A 19,185-nucleotide genomic window follows, 5' to 3' on the forward strand; every position below is an offset into this window, starting at 1 on the left:
ATAGGAGTATATTGTGTCACACAGAAGTGTACACACCGCTCATATAATGGGTACCCCTTCACCATATAGTTCCAGTTACCAGAGGCGAGCATACTTCTGGGCCCCACAGGACAATCTCCTACAGAAGGTCACTTCTTGAAGATTGGGAAACAACCCATCTACCTAAGAAATAGAAATAAACTCAGAGAATTAAGCAAAATAAGAAGAGGGAGGAATATGTCCAAATAAGGGAATGAGACACAACCTCTGAAATAGAACTAAACGAATTGGAGATAAGCAATCTCCCCCCCACCAAAAAAATTTGAAAGTAATGGTCATAAAGATGCTCATTAAACTTTGGAGAAGAATAAATGAACACAGTGAGAATGTGAACAGTACTATAACTGAAATGAAAAAAAAAAAAACAAACAAAAAAACACTGAAAGGAATCCACAGTGGCTTAAATGAGATAGGGGAACAGGACCAGCCATCTGGAAGATAGAGTATGTGAAAAAACCCAAGCTGAACAGAAAAATGAAAATAAGAAAAGAAATAAGAATAGTTTAAGAGACCTCTGAGATAGCATAAAATGTACTGACATTTTCATTATGTGGATTGCAAATGGAGAAGGGAGAGAAAGGGGCAGAAAATTTATTTGAAGAAATAATACCTGAAAACTTTACCAACCTGGGGAAGGAAACAGACGGACATCCAGGCCCAGAAAACACAGAGTCCAAAAGAAGATGAATCCAAAGAGGTCCACATCAAAACACATTATATTTAAAACGACAAAAATTAAAGTAAAAGAGAATTTCATAAGCATCAAGAGAAAAGCAACTGATTATATACATGGGAACCCAAGACTATAAACTGACTTTTCAGTAGAAACTTTGCAGACCAGAAAAGAAAGGCACAGTACATTCAAAGTGAGAAGAAGAAAATACCTACAACCAAGAATATTTCACCAGGTAAAGTTAGTCAGATTTGAAGGGGTACAGACAAGCAAAAGCTGAAAGAGTCAGCACTGCAAAACTGGTCTTAAAGGCCAGAAGTGTTAACAGGACTTCTCTAAGTGGAAAAGAAGAGGCCACATATAGAAATGTGAAAATTATAAAAAGGAAAATCTCACTGGTAAAGTCAAACATACAATAAAACATAATAGACCAGCTACTTTTGAAGCTAGTAGCCAGGTTAAAAGACAAACATAGTAAAATCTTCCATATTCACAATAAGTAGTTAAGAGATATACAGAACAAAAAGATAATATGACATTAAAAACATTAAATATGGGGGCAGTGGATTAAAAGAAGTTTGAAATTGTATCAAACATCTTTTTCCAACTTCAGTGGTATGAGACTAGAAATTAGCTACAAGTAGCCTGTGAATGACATGTGTTTCAACTGGATGGGTCCTCTTAAACATGAAATTTTTTCAATTATATATTGGAAAAATGTTTGAGTATTTGGGACAATTTGGAAAAAAATCACAGACAAACCCTATAATCTAGAAGCATTGAAAAAACTAAGAAAAATGTCATGAATGTATAAAATATATGTTGATACTAATTTATCATTTACTACCATAAAATAAACAAAAGTTTATTATTAAAATTTATGATGTGCTAAGTTGCTTCAGTCAGGTCTGACTCTTTGTGACCCAGTGGACTGTAGCCTTCCAGGCTCCTCTGTCCGTGGAATTCTCCAGGCAAGAATACTAGAGTGGTTTGACTTGCCCTTCTCTAGGGGATCTGGAGGATTGAGCTGGCCTCTCAAGTCTCCTGAATTGGCAGGCGGCTTCTTTACCACTAACGCCACCTGGGAAGCCTTTAAAAATTTATTATAAACAGGTAAAATTAGTGAAAAGTTATGCATGCACTTACAAGACCTTACAAGGCCCCATTTGCAGTTGGAATTAATGTCAATAAATGTAAAGATGCAGTATTAAATTATAACTGCATGAAATTGGCAATAGTACATAGTTTACTACTGTAATAATCTTACAGCCACTTGTGTTGCTATTGCAGTGAGCTCAAGTGCTCTGAGTATCCGCTTAAAATGCCTTGTGACTCTAATCATACCTTCATTAGCAGTCCTTCTCTCCAGTAAATTATCCATCACAGTAAAAAGTGATCTTTCATGGTTCTTGTGTATTTTTCATCATGTTTAGTGCAATGTTGTAAACCTTGAAACCAGGGGACCCATATAAAGTGCCACCTGTGATAGTGGAAGTGCTCCTGAGAAGCAAAGTCATGATACTATAGGAAAAAGTTTAATTGCTTGATATGTCCTATAGATTGAGGTCTGTAGCTGCGGTTACCTGCCATTTCAAGATAAATGAATCCAGCATAAGGACCATTGTAAAAAAAGAATAGAAAATTTGTGAACCTATCACTTCTGCTACCCCAGAAGGTGCTCAGCCCTTGTATTCATTGCATAATAGCTTTAATCTAATATTGAAAATGCAGTTTATTTAGTTTTTTTTTTTTTTTTTTACAGTTTCTTTAAGAAATGTACACCTATAGCCATCTCTTATTCAAGGTTAAGTGAAGTCGTTACATGTCAACTTACTGCAAAAGGAAGGTGAAGGGTCTACAGCTGGAGAATTTAATGCCAGCAAAGAATGGTTTGACAATTTTAAAGAGGTTTGGCTTAAAGATGTCAAGATGACAGGAGAAGCAGCTTCTGCTGACTGTGAGAGAGCAAATGACTTCCCAGATTCCATTAAGAAATTCATTGATGAGAAAGGATATCTGCCTGAGCAGATTTTTAATGCAGATAAAAATGCTCTGTTCTTAAAAAAAAAAAAAAAATGCCATGAAGGACTTCTGTGAGCAAGGAAGAGAAGCACACACCAGGATTAAATCAGGAAGGGATGGGCTAACTCTACTGTTTTTGTGTAAATAAAATCAGGTTTGTGATCAGGACTGCCATTATCTATGAAGCTGCTAATCAAGGAACCTAGGAAGGAAAAGATTGTCTTTGGTTGTACAAGAAGGTCTGGACAAGGAGAACATTTTTTTTTTCCAATTGGTCTCATTGATGCTTTGCTCCTAAAGTCAGGAAGTACCTTGCCCATAAGGAACTGCCTTTTAAAGTTCTTTTTGATATTGGGCAGTGCCCCCTGGCCACCCAGATCCAAATGCTCTACTCGCCCCCTCCAAAAATATCTCTAAATCGGCCTTTAAATCAGGGCCTCATAAGAACCTTTAAGGCTCATTACACACAGGACTCAATAAAAAGGATTGTCAGTGCTATGGAAGGGAACTCTGATAAGGCGAACATCCTAAAAGTCTGGAAGGATTTTACCTTGGAAGATGCCATTGTGTTATAGACAGAACTGTGAAAACTGTAGAGCCTGAAAGGATAAATAACTGCATCCATGTAACTATAATTTGATGTTTTCAATGCCATAGAGTATTTGATTATATTGATATGATTATATCACACTTCATTTAATCATTCTTCTGTTTTTCTATTGATAATTCTAGTTTTGTTTTGTTTTTAACCATTAAAATTGGTGGGCTTAGAGGATTCTCATATATGTCTCCTGATTCACAAGTGCAGACATTTTTGATAGTCTGTATTGGGCACCCATTTTTTTCAATTTTAGAGGATTAGCTCTTATAAAATTGTTATCTGGAATTATATGCTTTCCAGGGCTGTATGAATTTACATAATACTGTACTCTCTTGACAATACTTGGTGTTATAAGACATTTTAAATTTAAGGATTCTGATGAATGTATAATTGATAGGTTGCCTTTTGAATTTACATTTTCTTAAGAACTGAAGTGCTTCTTTAGTTCTCTAAGATTTAGTATGCTTAATATTTAAAATTTTATATGTTTAATTATCAGTTGAAGTTCTCTTTTCTGAAATAGTACTCTTTCAAATTTCTTGTGATTTTTTTTTTTCCTATTCTGTTCTCTTTTCCTCAATTTTTTGTAGTAATGTTTTATATATTCCGGATGCGTATCTTCTATTGATGATATGTGTCATAAATGCCACTGTGTGGTTTAGGTTTTCGCACTGTTTTGCATGTCATTAATGAAGAGAAGTTCTTAATTTTAATGTAATCTGATATATCAATCTTTTCCATATGGTTAGTGCTTTGGGGGGCTTCTGTTTGCAATTTCCTTATCTTTCCCTGTATTAGCTAATATCAACAAGGTGACTGGATAGTTTTAGATTTTTCTTTGTTGAAAGGTTTTAATTATGTCTTTAAAATGAGATATAAACTATTGAATTTATTTAAGAGTAATAAGCTATTCAGATTTTTAATTTCTTCCTAGGTCTCTTTTACTCTCTGACTTTAAGTTTTTTCTTTATTTTACCAATTTTACAATGATTGCTGGAGTTATTATTTTTCATTTATTATGTTGGGCATTTCAGAAATTTCCAATACTCTTCAAATGTGGCTTCTTCACTTTCTCTGTCTTCTGCTTTTGGAGCCAGTAACACTGTAGCTTTTATTTCTTTTTCATATTTTTCCACTCTCTCCTGACCTCTTATCAGTTTACTGTTTTTTCCCCACTGTGTATAGTTTGCTGTTAATCTCATCCATCCGCTTCTTAATTTTGGTTATCGTATTTTCATTTTCTTGTTTTTATTTTTTAGTTTTTCAGATTGAATTCTTATTCTTCATCTATTATAGTTTCTAGTTGCCTTTTATAGTTTCCAAAATTTAGACAGATTTTTATTCTTGCCTGTTGTCTTCTCCAATTTAATAGTTATTTTAAAGCCTATGGCTTTTTCTAGGTAATATCTAAATCCCCATGGCTCTGTTTCCATTATCCTTAGTTTCTGCTGGTTCTTGTTCTTGTTTTCTTGTCTATTTCTGTCTGTGCCTGGTTATTTTTTATTAATGCCATATTGACAAAATATGTATGTAGAAAATTTGAGACCATTACTTAAATTATAAGAGAATTTAATTCTGCTATGTGCCTGAGAATAGTAGTATCTTCATGATTTTCTGGGATAAGGATGGGTCAAAGTAGATTTGGGCTTCATAGGTGGCACTAGTGGTAAAGAATTCTGTCAATACAGGAGACATAATAGACGTGATTTTGAACCTTGTGTTGGGAACATCCCCTGGAGGAGTTAATGGCAACCCTCTCCAGTATTCTTGCCTGGAGAATCCCATGGACAAAGGAGCCTGGCAGACTACAGTCCATAGGGTCACAAAGAGTTGGAAACCACTGAGGCGATTTAGCATGCAAAGTAGATTTGCAGTCTCTGGAAGGCCTTTTAATGCCTTTAATCCTAAGATTACACTTTGAGACTAAGCTTACCAGTCTTTGGTGTGCCTGGACTCCAATCCTTTTCTGTGATATGCTGTTCCCATTCATAATTGGACATAAAGGGGCCCCTGAAATGGTTCAGCATCCTAGGATTCTATCCTTCTCTGCATCTTGGCCTGGTAATTTTTCACCCCTTTGCTCTCCAATATTTTAAGTATTAAAAAAAAAAAAGTACTCTTTTTAGTAGTTTTTAATTACTTCGCTAGTTCCTATTTATTATGACTGGACTTTCAAGCCTGTAAATAGCATTACAGTTTTAGAATGTGTACCTCTTCTACTATTTCAGGATTTACCATACATTCATGTCTGTATTTTTATGATACATTGTGTAAAAGTATGATATCAATATTGATACTGGGATGTTGCTTAATATAATCTTTTTGTTTGTATATGATTTTTATGAGTCCCTTTAGAGGAAAAGCAAAACAAGAGCAAGTGTGTCTTACTTTTTATAACTTTTATAATTTTTATAAAAACACAAATTTATCAGATTCTCAGTTGTTTTAAATATTATATTATGATATTTCAAATTATAGCAATTAGATTTAACCCTTCTTTAGCTTCTGAGTAGAAAAATTATATTTTACAGTAATATATATATATAAATATATATAAGTATTTACATCAGTAGGAACAAAATGAAAGGTGATATTTCAACACTTAGAAATAGGGGATTATTTTATATTTTGTTTTTTCAAAATGATATTTATGATTTAATATGATCACATAAATAAATGGTAATCATTATTTAGGTGCCAAGTAATGATAATATTTACCCTTTCAAAGTCCCTAATGAATATTTCAGCCTAAGTCTGTTTTATAAAAAGGTCTGGCTGTTTGCTTAGTGGGAATAGAGGATGATTATCTCTTTGCTTAGACACAGAAATACTTTGAAGTTATGTTTTTAATTAAGCCATGCAGAAGACTTCTGAAGGCTTTAATGTTTGTTTCTAATCTTTATACAGAAAGATTCTGAATTTTAAAAACATTACTTAGCTTACATAACAGAATTATTATTAATCTATATAGTACCATATTAATTGAAGAATTATTTATATGTATACTTTTCCATTCATATTCTCTTTACCCCTTATAATCTGAGTTTGACCTCAGTCAGATATTTTTAGCTTCTCGAATTATTTATTATGTGAATTAAATTATACATACTTATATCTCAAATAATTGTATCAAAATATCTTATAATAAAAACTTTATGTATAACAAAAATATTATTGTGGACAGATCCTTAGGTGATTACTGATAATTTCTGCCTTCTGGTCTTCACACACTATTGTATAATCCCCTTTCCTTGAGTATGGGCAGGGCATGTGACTTACTTCTAAACCAGAAAATTTAGCAAAGATAATAGATAGCACTTCTATAATTATGTTTAGTGTTTTGTGTGTGTGCGTGGTGTGAGGATTGGGTCTAATCTTACATTTTTCCAAATGGTTATCTAGTTGTCTCAAGTACTATGTAAGAGGATGACTATCCTTTTACCTCAGTCATTTAAAACACTGCTTTTATCATACACTAGAATTTTAGTAAATAGTAGCTGTACCTATTTCTGGAATTTCTGTTCAGTACCATTTATCTTTCTATTGATGTACAACTACCATATTGTTTTAATTATATACATGTTGAGTATATTTTAATGTCTTTTCTGTCTAGGTCCCCTCAAAACCCTTCCTTTCATTGTTGCTTCTAGCTATTTTTGTATGTTTATTCCTGCATGTGAACATTAAGATAAACTTTTCTAGCTCCTTTGAAGCCCATTAGAATTTTTCTTAGATCAAATTAATCACTATCTTTGAAATTAACTGCCAACTTGATGATCTTGAGATAGCCTAATGAAAAACAAGAAACGTCTTTCAGTTTATTTATATCTACTTTCATGTTTTTCCAGGTGAAATTTATGTCTGAAATTTCATTGTTTCCTTTGCAACTATTTATTTCCTCAGATGTTTGTAAACACTGGTGTTTCTTTAAATGAGATCTGAAATTAAAATGCCAAAAACTGGTGTTTAAACTCAGCTCATATTTTTAAAGTACTTTTAATATATTCAACATTTTTCAATAATTTAATATAAAATATTTTAGACAATGTTTCTAATTAATTTTTTTGAATTTGAAAATGTAAAAGAGAATGTCATTTTTATATTGGATACCTTCGAGAACTCTGTAAAGCCTTTGAGTTTTATTCTTATCAAGGTCGTGTTAATTTATTTCTCTTAAAATTCTAAGTTGGAGTAATGAAAGCCAGCAGAATTTATTTCCTAAACAGAAGCATATAATTTCATTCTTCTGAGAAAATTTGTGGTTTAAAGAAAATACAATTTTAAGTATTCCTTGTAAATATTATGTTGAAGGTATACATGTTATAATTATATTGATTATTTGAAAAAATGAATTATTAATAACAAGAATGAAAACTTCATAACTTCCATATTGGAGAGTAGGTTTGGGTTGGAGCTTTTAAAGTTAACTCATTGATAGATTAAAAAGTATTTGAAATCTCTTGTCGTTTGTCAAAGTTTGTCATGTTAAATTGCTATGGGAACTTGAAAGTCCTCTACTCAATATTTAGGCAATAAGATATGCAAGGAATATCATGCATAAAAATGCAGGGATTACATATAGGGTTATCATTACCATCTTTCTAAGTTCCATATATATGTGTTAGTACGCTGTAATGTTCTTTATCTTTCTGGCTTACTTCACTCTGTATAATGGGCTCCAGTTTCATATAATGGGCTCCAGTTTCATCCATCTCATTAGAACTGATTCAAATGAATTCTTTTTAACGGCAGAGTAATATTCCATGGTGTATATGTAGCACAGCTTCCTCATCCATTCGTCTGCTGATGGGCATCTAGGTTGCTTCCATGTCCTGGCTATTATAAACAGTGCTGCGATGAACATTGGGGTGCACGTGTCTCTTTCAGATCTGGTTTCCTCGGTGTGTATGCCCAGAAGTGGGATTGCTGGGTCATATGGCAGTTCTATTTCCAGTTTTTAAGAAATCTCCACACTGTTCTCCATAGCAACTGTACTAGTTTGCATTCCCACCAACGTTGTAAGAGGGTTCCCTTTTCTCCACACCCTCTCCAGCATTTATTGCTTGTAGACTTTTGGATAGCAGCCATCCTGACTGGCGTGTAGTCACCAGCCCAGGTTTGGATGCGTGAGACAAGTGCTCGGGCCTGGTGTACTGGGAAGACCCAGAGGGATCGGGTAGAGAGGGAGGTGGGAGGGGGGATTGGGATGGGGAATACATGTAAATCCATGGCTATTTCATGTCAATGTATGACAAAAACCACTACAATATTGTAAAGTAATTAGCCTCCAACTAATAAAAATAAATGAAAAAAAATGCAGGGATTATTATGTTGAATGTTTTCCTATTCTGAAAATGCAACCCTATGAGCTGTAGCCCCTCAAGCTCCTCTGTCCATGGGATTCTCCAGGCAAGAATACTGGAGTGGGTTGCCATTCCCTTCTCCAGGGGATGTTCCCAACTCAGGGATCAAACCCTGGTCCTCATGCATTGCAGGCAAATTCTTTACCATCTGAGGCACCAGGGAAGCACAATATTGAGTTATCCATTTGCAGCAAGTCAAGTTTACTTTTTGTGAGAGAAAAGGAATTATAGCAGTATTGTAAATCAGTCCTTTAGCATATGTATATATTTGGTATAAGGTGGTAGGATTTAAGGAGCTAAGTCTAAAGGAAGGAACAATAATATAGGAATAGTATGGACTCTGAAGTGCTTGACCCAGCAGTAATGGCTTTCATCCTTTTCTAAAGCTAGAAAACTACTATATATCACAGATTTAAAAAATACCTTTTGGAGGTACCTATATCCTGAAGAAAACCTGTACCCCCAAATTTCTTTTTTCCAGAGGATAAAGTTAGTGGTATAAAGGACTATATAATAATTTTGTAGTTAATGTAGAAAAATATTTAGTTTTCACCTCTTTTTTTTTTCTCATGGATACAAAATATTAGCAAGCACATGACTGAAAAATGCATTCAGAATGTAACTGATTATTTACTTTATTATTCTCAACTGTTTGGACCTTCATTAATTAAAATACATATGTATTCCTCGGTTCTAATTGACTCTACTAAAACTAAAGACGTTTTTGGAAGAACCTTCTTGCTTTTTAAAATTCTACATATAATTTAATATTGAGGCACTTTATTCAGTTACCCGTGTGTATATATTTTATAATAATTAAATTTGGAGGACATTCCAAGAAGTAGCATTATGCAAAACCAAGCTATATCTCTTTTAGGCATTAATTGTCATTTTAACTGAATTCTGGAAACAGGGATTGGAAAACTACAAACTTAGAAATTTTCAGAATACTTACAATTTTCTCCTACTTCTGTATGTAGTTAACAATATTTTTGAAGAATTTAACTTAGAGTTCTTGAGCCTGAATGTTCACATGTTCTTCCATTTTGTTATAATCTGCTTACAAGACTTCAAAGTTTGAACTCCTGAATTTAATCTTGAATGATTTAAAGAAAGTTTTTCTTCATGATACAATTGAGGATGTCTTAAAAATACAGATTAATTGGTTTAGAAACTGGGGAAAATATATTAATTTCAATTACCAGAAGTAAGAAAATGATATGATTTATGAATTCCCGCACTTTCCTATACCTAAAAAAATGTCTTTAAATCTTTATCCAGACTTGGAAATTCTTCCTCATGTTGTTAAGGAAGAATACATACCCCCTAAATTCATAATTTTATCCCATCCTTTATATTCCTATTCTGTGTTTTTTTCCACTTATTCTCTCACTCATGTTTGCATATAGGCTTTCTACATTAATTCTTTTGAATATTTGCTTTTAAAACTTTAATTAATAGTATAGCTTTTAAAATATGTTTTAGTGTAGAGTTTAATTACTTGTTTGCTTGAAGGAAAAACATGAAGCTTTTGAATTTTGTTATTTAATAGTAAATGAGTTCTTTGTGTTTCTACAGATGTGACTCTGAAAATCGCTATGTTGGTAATCCACTTAGAGGAACATGTTATTGTAAGTATTTGTGTTTTTTATTTTAGATAATTGGTTTGTTTTATTAGTTTCAGGTGATTTTACAGGTAATGAAATTCATTTTGAATAACTAATGTCATTAATAGTTTATTTTTTCTATTTTTGAATCTTATAGCTCCATATATTTTGCTAGGGAAGTCAGTGTCTCTTTGCTATATTCTCTAATTATATTAATATTTGGTGCATTTTTTTCTACTCTGAGGAGTAAAACAGCAGTAGATCTTATTTTGAACATGCAACAAAAAACAGAACTTGAGTAACTCAGCTGGATTTTAATGTAATCTTTTTCATTATGGTTAAATTTTGAACAAATAGAATTTTGTGATAGATTTTTCTGGTTTTACTAAAAAGCAGTACTGATTTTGTACTGCAAGATCCTGTTATTGGGTAGTGATGATATGGCAGTTATACGTTTAACTTGCAAGAAACAAGCAAACCATTTCTCAAATGGTGGTACTATTTTCCATTTCCACCCGCAGTGTATGTTCTTCAAAATCTCTCAGCACTTCGTATAGTCTTTTACATTTTAGCCATTCTAAGTGTGTTTTTTCTTTTCTAACTTCATTTTGTGTAACTATGGTAATAACTTTCAAAGATGAATTTGACAAGATTGTGTTTTAAAACAAGAATAGTTAAACAATATGAAGTGAACTTCAAAGACTAACTGAATTTAACTGAGATCTCTGGATCTGGCATTTTTTAATTGGTAGGTTCTTCATTGTTGTTCATCTTCTTTTCCTCCTTATATAAATGTGGGCTTTTGAGTTTATTCATTGTTTCCACTGATTTTGTTTTCTAGTTCTTCTGCTTTAGGTTTTGTCCTTAGTGATGTCCTTCTCTTTTATAGTTTGTAATTGTTGTTTTTGCCTCCATTTGATTTGTTTGCTTTTTAATATTATTTTCTATATATTTTGTGGTTCAATTTTAACTTCTTTTTGAATTTTTTAAGAATTTTCTTGATTTCAATTAAGTAAGTCTTACTAAAATCCATGTTTTAATTATTTTTTATAATTTTATTGAGAATGTAGCATAAAACTCCCCAAACTTAGTAAGATATTTTTGTAGTCTATGGGACATTTGACAGTGTTCGTAGAGCTTTTTATGTATCACAAGTAGGCATGGGGTGTGGATCCTGTGGACTTCTAATGGGTAGAGGTTGCTATTGATACATGTCCTACAATACACATGAGAGCTTCTTAGAACCAAGAATCATCTGACTCAAATTTCAACACCACGAGGGTTGAGAAACCCTGATTTAGAGGTTTAATCAGATTCAGATATGATTTTGGAGGAAATACTTTGACAGGTGGTTTTGTGTTCTTCATGTAACTGAAGCACATAATGCCTGCAAGTCTCTTTTTTTGTTCTTAGCAGACACTGATGCTCAGTGTTAGATTGCAACTGATTTGGGGGTTATAAACTGTGGTATTCTTACTCCTTTATTTCTTGATTGGAAAACTTTTGTGAAAACAAATTTCCTTAGGCGAGGCATTTGCTTAATCATTGCTACAGGCACATAGGAAAGGCATGATAAATTTTTAATATATTTTTAAAAAAATATTTCGGTTTCCAAAATAAAGAATACTTTGCTTAGTAAGGTTACAACTTGGGTTTGCTGTGTTTGTATCATAAACTTATGGACACATGCATATTTCATATGTTTCAGTCCACTTGCAATTATTGTCCTTAATGATGTTCACATTGTCTATTTTCTATTTGTTTTAATATATCCTCGTTCTCTATACTTTCCACATAAATTTTATTTACTTTTCTCAAACATCCTGGATTTAATGAGTACATATTTTTGTCTGACTTTTTAAAATTAGAAATTCCTGTTTGATTCTTCTTAAATTTTTAGTGTTTATTATATCCCCAAAGAGTAATATAGTTACAATTATGGACACAAATAAATTACATTCCATTTTTAGAAATAATGAATGCACTAATATTTTAGCCTTTTATATTTAAGGCTAAGATGATTTTTCTTTAGATCAGTGCTATCCAAATAAACTAGTGTAAGCCATATATGGAATTAAAATTTTTCTACTAGCGATATCTCAGATATTAAACAGGTGAAGTTAATTTTGATAATATATTTTATTTAATTCAAAATATCTAAAACATATCATAGTATAAAAAATCATCAACGGCCTATTTTTATTTTTTATTTTTTCCAAGTGTTTGAATACAGCTTGTATACTATACTAATGGCAATCTCAATTCAAATCAGTCACATTTTAATTACTCAAGACACATTTGACTAGTGACTACCATATTGGAAGCTCATCTATTATATAGGACTCTCACTGTCTCTTTAAAACGTTATAGGAATAGTCATAAAGCACTAGATGGCAGTCTTGTCACTTCTTATGAGACCTTAAAAGAGTAATAATATTTAAAAGAAATGGTGTTTTTTAAAAAAGAGAGAAAAGGTCAGTGGTTCTTGTAATAGTGTTAATGGAAACTATCCTGATTTTAAAGTGTGAAATTTAAAATGCAGGTCCACACTGTAACTTGAAGCAATTGAGTGTGATTTGGTGTTAATTTAATTGAAACTAATACTACAGCACTTGTATCCTATGGACAGTCTTAGTAGTTATTTAGAAGTCAGTTTAAACTCCCAAATCAAATGTATTTGATAGCTATCATGTATTACATGGGAAAAAAGTTTCTATCAATGATATCAAACTTGATTGACCCCTGTAAACATTGAAGGACTTAATTATTCTTGGCAAATATGAAAAGTAATAGCTATGAAGTAGTATAATTTCTTTTTTCTTAAATGCATTTTGAAAAATTATAATAGCAATTATGGTGAAGAAAACCATAAACACAAGATGAAAGACTGGACTATGAAAATGTTATAGAGGATATATTTCCATGAGTAGAATCAGTACGAAAAGCCACTTACTGAAATCATCTACTTCATGCTTCTAATGTATGTAGTGTTCAAACTGCTGATTGAATTTCAGTATATTTCCAAGTAATCTAATATACTTTTGTCACCTTTTTCTCTGAAGAAATAGCTGTTTTGCTTTGATTTTCTCCTATTGCTTTTTAGAGTTCAGTGTGCAGTTTTGTTATGAAAATAATACACTTCCCTCTTCTAAGAGTAAGAATTTTAGTTAGTACTTTTATATTCCGTTCTCACCTCTGCCACTGATCACATCTTGCCTTTGTTCATATTACTAAAAATTAAAATATTTATCCATTTATCTCCCTGTAAAACCTCTCATTATTATTGATTTATTTAATAGATGCTATGTCTTGACTGAAAGACATTTTTATACTTGTAAATTATTTTTTGTTTTATTGGATTTGATTTTTTCTTTTGTTTCATAAATGTGAGGTAATATTTCTAGTGTGTGTTGTTATAGCTATAAATTAACAAATATCAGCCTCAATTTAATTACTTAAAATTCTGTCATGTAAAATAGTGAAACAATTAAAACTTGAATTAACCTTACATTTAGTGTAACTATTCTGTGTTTTGTTTTAAAATAGAATAAAAAATTTCTCCTCTTTTAAATCAAATATATTGTACTCTAATGGTTTATGTGACTTTTAAAATGATGATCTGCCTGGTACATCTGCAAATAGAGCAGAAGTGACCTTGATCGACACAAAGAATCTAAATTTTTATATTTCACAAATTGAAGAATGATGGATTGAAGATTGTCTGGGAAAACATAAATGAGCCACATGGTTGACATTTTAATCTTATTCTTTGATTCATGTGTTTTTATTAAATTTCCTGAAGCTTATACGCCAGTGTTTTTAAATATGTATCTTAGGATTATTGAATATCTTAGCGTATTTCAAAATGAAGGACGACACAGCACAATTATGAGAAAGTGAAAAATAGCTGAGAGAAAAAAGTTGCTATTAACTTAGAAAAGAGATGAAAATTTATGTGATTGTATATTTACAAGGATGTGTTTTGTTATTCTGGATATGTAAGTAACATCGTAAAAATAGTTAAATTAAAAAAAAAAGTTTAAGGAGGGAAGCAGAGATGTCTGAAAACCTCCCCCCAGGGCTCCCGAGTGGAGCTCTGCCCTCTGTGTCCTCTGTGAAGGCGCCCGGCTGCGAGGGAGCGCAACAGCTGATTGCCTGGACTTAACTTTTCTTGCTAAGCCATGAAATGTGGTGCGGGGTTTATAAGTCTTGAGCAATGGTTGATAGCTCCTTATTTGTATGAAGATGCTGAATGTGCTTTTCTGATGCTGAATGCATGCCTTTCTAAATAGATTATGTCCTGAGAATGATTTCACATAAAAGAGGTAATAGCATATCTCATATTCCTATTGTGAACAACTATTTTTCACAGATATATAACTCATTATTTTGGATCGTTTATTAAATAAAACTGGAAAACCATCTGATTTTAAAATAATGATAATACTAGTTAAACTTTATTGAGCACTTACTATTCCAGGTTATTCTAAGCTTTTTCCATTTATTAGCTTATTAAATCCTCAAATGAGAATGGTATGCTTATTATCACCTTTTTTTTTTTTTCCATTTGTAGAAACATAGGCAGAGAAAGGTTGATTCGTTTGTATAATATCACAGGGCGAGGAAATGTCAAATCCAGTTTTAATCCAGGCAGCCTGGGTCTATAGCCACTTCTGGGTCTATACCACACCCTCTCAACTACAGGTGGTAAAACTATTTCTACTAAAATTCACAATATATTTAATATGAGTTGAATAAAATAAAAATGTCATGTTAAAGACAATGAAAACAGGACCTAAATAATTAAAAAAGTTTAAACTGTTTTCTCAAATGATGTCTTCATATGAAAATATGCTTACCAAAATTGATATATAAATTATAGTTTTAATTAGAATTCATCCAGTTTAATTTTTTGAAATGGATGCATTGGAGTGAATTATCATAAAATTTATTTTAAATGATACACTTTTAGAATATTCAGTAAAATTATAAAAAGGAAAAATAGTGAGAAATTCCCACCTGGTAGATATCCAGACATATGGTAACTGTAATTGTACTGGTTCCTGTTTGCTGTAGGAATCAAATTAATAAGACAGAGTTCAGGATTAGATTCCTGAACATTTGGAAATTTCTGTGGCAGTCAATTTATTTTTATAGAAGTTCTTAACGACTTAATCTGTTTGTTCTAAAATGTCCCAGACTTTACCTTAGATCATGGCTTTTGGATTTACTACTTTTCTGCCTCAAATACTCCATCGCTATTACTCTACTCTTACCTAAAATAGACTTGGTTAGGGATTATGACTTTTTTATTTTCCATCCTAACACTTACACTAAAATGAAGTTATATCTCACTTATTTGTTTACTTGAATATGGGTTGTATGCTATTAATAAATAAATGAATACACATATATTGTTGCTGTGTGGACAAGTATTTTAACTGATGGGGTGTTTGACCAAAATTTTTGGAAATCATGTTATAGAGTATCAAGTAAAAGTTGCTTTACATTATTTTTTAAATTAATTTATGTAAAGGAGTACAGTTCATCATTGAAAAGCTTTAAGCACCAGCCGTTCATTCAAATAAAAATGAGTTTCAATCTTTGTTTTTCTATTTAGCCTATGGAACATTTGCAGCCAGTGAACTTTGAGCAGTTTTCCAAGTATCATTGCAGAAAGCTTAGCTACTTGGAGATAGTATGAAGCAGAGGGAGGTGGCTCCTGAAGAGATCATGGTATATTATATGAAAACCTGTAAATTAGAATCATTGACATGTAGACATTGGTGATCATGGTTCATCTTCTGTTATTCATTGAGAAAAAAGTAAGACTCAGTGGGTTGAAGTATGTATCTTAGGCCTCACAATGAGTCAGAGTATGGTTAATAGCAAGGGTTCTGTATTTTTTTCTGATACTGTACCTAGCAAGTGTTCAGCTTTTAAAGTCCCTAAACAACAGATTTTGCCTTTGCAATCATTCTGTTTCAAGCTCAGTAGAAATTCTTAATTAATAGTTGTAAGCATGGATAGTACTGTTCAGCATGCAAGGAAATGGTAGTATTTATTGAGTATTTATTACATGGAAGACAATTTATTGTTATTTCATTTAATATGCACAAGGATGACATCTTTTTTCTCCTTAATTTTTACTTACTCAAGAGTTACACTAATAGAGCTTGGAGAGACTGTCAGTTATTGGAATTAACTCACTTTTCTTTATTCATTCAACATATATTTATTGACTAACTACTCTGGGGATTGACTAACTACTCGTGTTCTGCTCCATTGAAGCTGATAAAGCAGTAGGAAAGATAGATATTAAACTTGTCATACAATTACCTAGATATGATGATCAGAAGACCTCTGAATAATAATTATGGATGCTTTGGGAATAGATTACAAGAGAACCTGACCTAATTTGTGGACCAGGGAGTAGAAGTGGGTGAAGCAAGAGAATGAGGAAGCTATAATGTGAACGATGACTTGATAGTGGAGTGGTGATGGTGTGATGATGAAAGTAGAATCAGTGGCGGCAGCGTCCGCAAAGGTCAGTGGTTGGAAAGGTCATGGCACATGAGATGCTACCACGTTAACACAGAGAGGAGGAGAAGGAATCAGGGGATGAGGTATGTGAGATAATACAGGATCAAATCATGCAGTGCTTTATAGATCATGCAAGCTTTATAGAGCATTTAGTCTTTATCTTAGGAAAAATGAGAAGCCATTGAAGGATATTAAGAGGAGAGTAAAATGTTAAATTTTAATTTTAATATAATCAGGCTGCTTGCAGTGAGTCAAATAGCTTGGTGAGGGCGATAGAGCGTGAGACATAATTTTAGTTCATTTTCTGAGGCATTATTCCCATAGTTACTTTTTAATTATGGCTGTGATACATTTAGACTATAAGTATACCTGACCTTACATTTACTTGAGTTTTATCATTTACTAAACAGTTGTCTAAGTTGGAACATGTACTTATACATAGTTCAGTTCAGTCACTCAGTTGTGTCCGACTCTTTGCAACCCCATGGACTGCAGCTCACCAGGCTTCCCCGTCCATCACCAACTCCCAGAGCTTATTCAAACTCACGTCGATCAAGTGGGTGATGCTGTCCAACCATCTCATCCTCTGTCGTCCCCTTCTCCTGCCTTCAATCTTTCCCAACATCAGGGTCTTTTCCAATGAGTCAGTTCTTTGCATCAGGTGACCAAGGTATTGGAGTTTCCACTTTAGCATCAGTCCTTCCAGTGAATATTCAGGACAGATTTCCTTTAGGATTGACTGGTTGGATTTCCTTGCAGTCCAAGGGACTCTCAAGAGTCTTCTTCAATACCACAGTTCAAAAGCATCAATTCTTAAGCACTCAGCTTTCTTTATAGTCCATCTCTCATGTCCATACACGACTATTGGAAAAGCCATAGCTTTGACTAGACAGACCTTTGTTGGTGCAGTAACGTCTCTGCTTTTTAATATGCTGTCTAGGTTGGCCATAGCTTTTCTTCCAAGGAGCAAGCATCTTTTAATTTCATGGCTGCAGTCACCATCTGCAGTGATTTTGTACATATACATGTACTTATGTATGTGTTTACATATCAGTGATATGTACTTATGCCATTGTTTAAAACATACTAGGATTCTCAATGTTGTTGTTGTCAAAGTCTATATGTATCTTCTTCACATTCTCAGGATGGCTAAATACATAATCATGAACTCATATATTTAAAAACAAATATATAAGCATATTGGCTACCCTTGTGTCTCAAATGGTAAAGAAATTGCCTGCAGTGGAGACCCAGGTTCCATCTCTGGGTAGGGAAGATCACCTAGAGAGGGAATGGCTAGTCACTTCAGTATTCTTGCCTGGAGAATCCCATGGATGGAGGAGTCTGGTGGGCTACAGTACATGAGGTTGCAAAGAGTCAGACATAATTGAGCAACTCTGATCATGGCATCCGGTCCCATCACTTCATGCCAGATAGATGGGGAAACAGTGGAGACAGTGACTGACTTTATTTTTCTGGGCTCCAAAATCACTGCAGGTAGTGATTGCAGCCATGAAATTAAAAGACGCTTACTCCTTGGAAGGAAAGTTATGACCAACCTAGACAGCATACTAAAAAGCAGAGACATTACTTTGCCAACAAAGGTCCATCTAGTCAAGGCTATGGTTTTTCCAGTGGTCATGTATGGATGTGAGAGTTGGACTAGAAAGAAAGCTGAGGGCTGAAGAATTGATGCTTTTGAACTGTGGTGTTAGAGAAGACTCTTGAGAGTCCCTTGGACTGCATGGAGATCCAACCAGTCCATCCTAAAGGAGATCTGTCCTGGGTGTTCATTGGAAGGACTGATGCTGAAGCTGAAACTCCAGTGCTTTGGCCACCTGATGCGAAGAGCTGAGTCATTGGAAAAGACCCTGATGCTGGGTAAGTTTGAGAGCAGGAGGAGAAGGGGACGACAGAGGATGAGATGGTTGGATGCTATCATCGACTCGATGAACATGGTTTTGGGTGGACTCCGGGAGTTGGTGATGGACAGGGAGGCCTGGCGTGCTGTGGTTCATGGGATCATAAAGAGTCAGACATGACTGAGCGACTGAACTGAACTGAAATTGATTTTTGAAATCTTGTAGAATTCATTCAGTCCCAGTACAATAAATATTGAAAGTTAAATAATACTTATTGAATGCCTTGATTTTATGAGGCAGCGGCACTAATACATACTAACACAATTTTGTTTAACCCACAGAGCAGTCTTATGAAGTAGGTGGTATTATCTTCATTGTACCACTGAATCTCACTGAGAAAATTAGCCATCATACTAAACACAGTTGGTAAATGGGAGATTACAATTAAGATCTTCTTAAATACTGTGCATAATGC

The 19,185-nt window shown here is 33.3% G+C and overlaps 1 protein-coding gene across 1 annotated transcript in view; it reads left to right on the plus strand.

Annotated features, from left to right (window-relative positions):
* ATRNL1 (attractin like 1) overlaps nt 1-19,185 on the plus strand; it is a 751,710-nt gene that overhangs the window by 234,392 nt on the left and 498,133 nt on the right. Inside the window, exon 21 of the mRNA XM_070470251.1 lies at nt 10,277-10,329. Within this exon, the coding sequence (XP_070326352.1) occupies nt 10,277-10,329 (53 nt within the window). The remainder of the gene's footprint in view (nt 1-10,276; nt 10,330-19,185) is intronic.

The sequence above is a fragment of the Odocoileus virginianus genome, chromosome 7 (genome assembly GCF_023699985.2).
Source record: "Odocoileus virginianus isolate 20LAN1187 ecotype Illinois chromosome 7, Ovbor_1.2, whole genome shotgun sequence".
In the NCBI taxonomy this organism is placed as follows: Eukaryota; Metazoa; Chordata; class Mammalia; order Artiodactyla; family Cervidae; genus Odocoileus; species Odocoileus virginianus.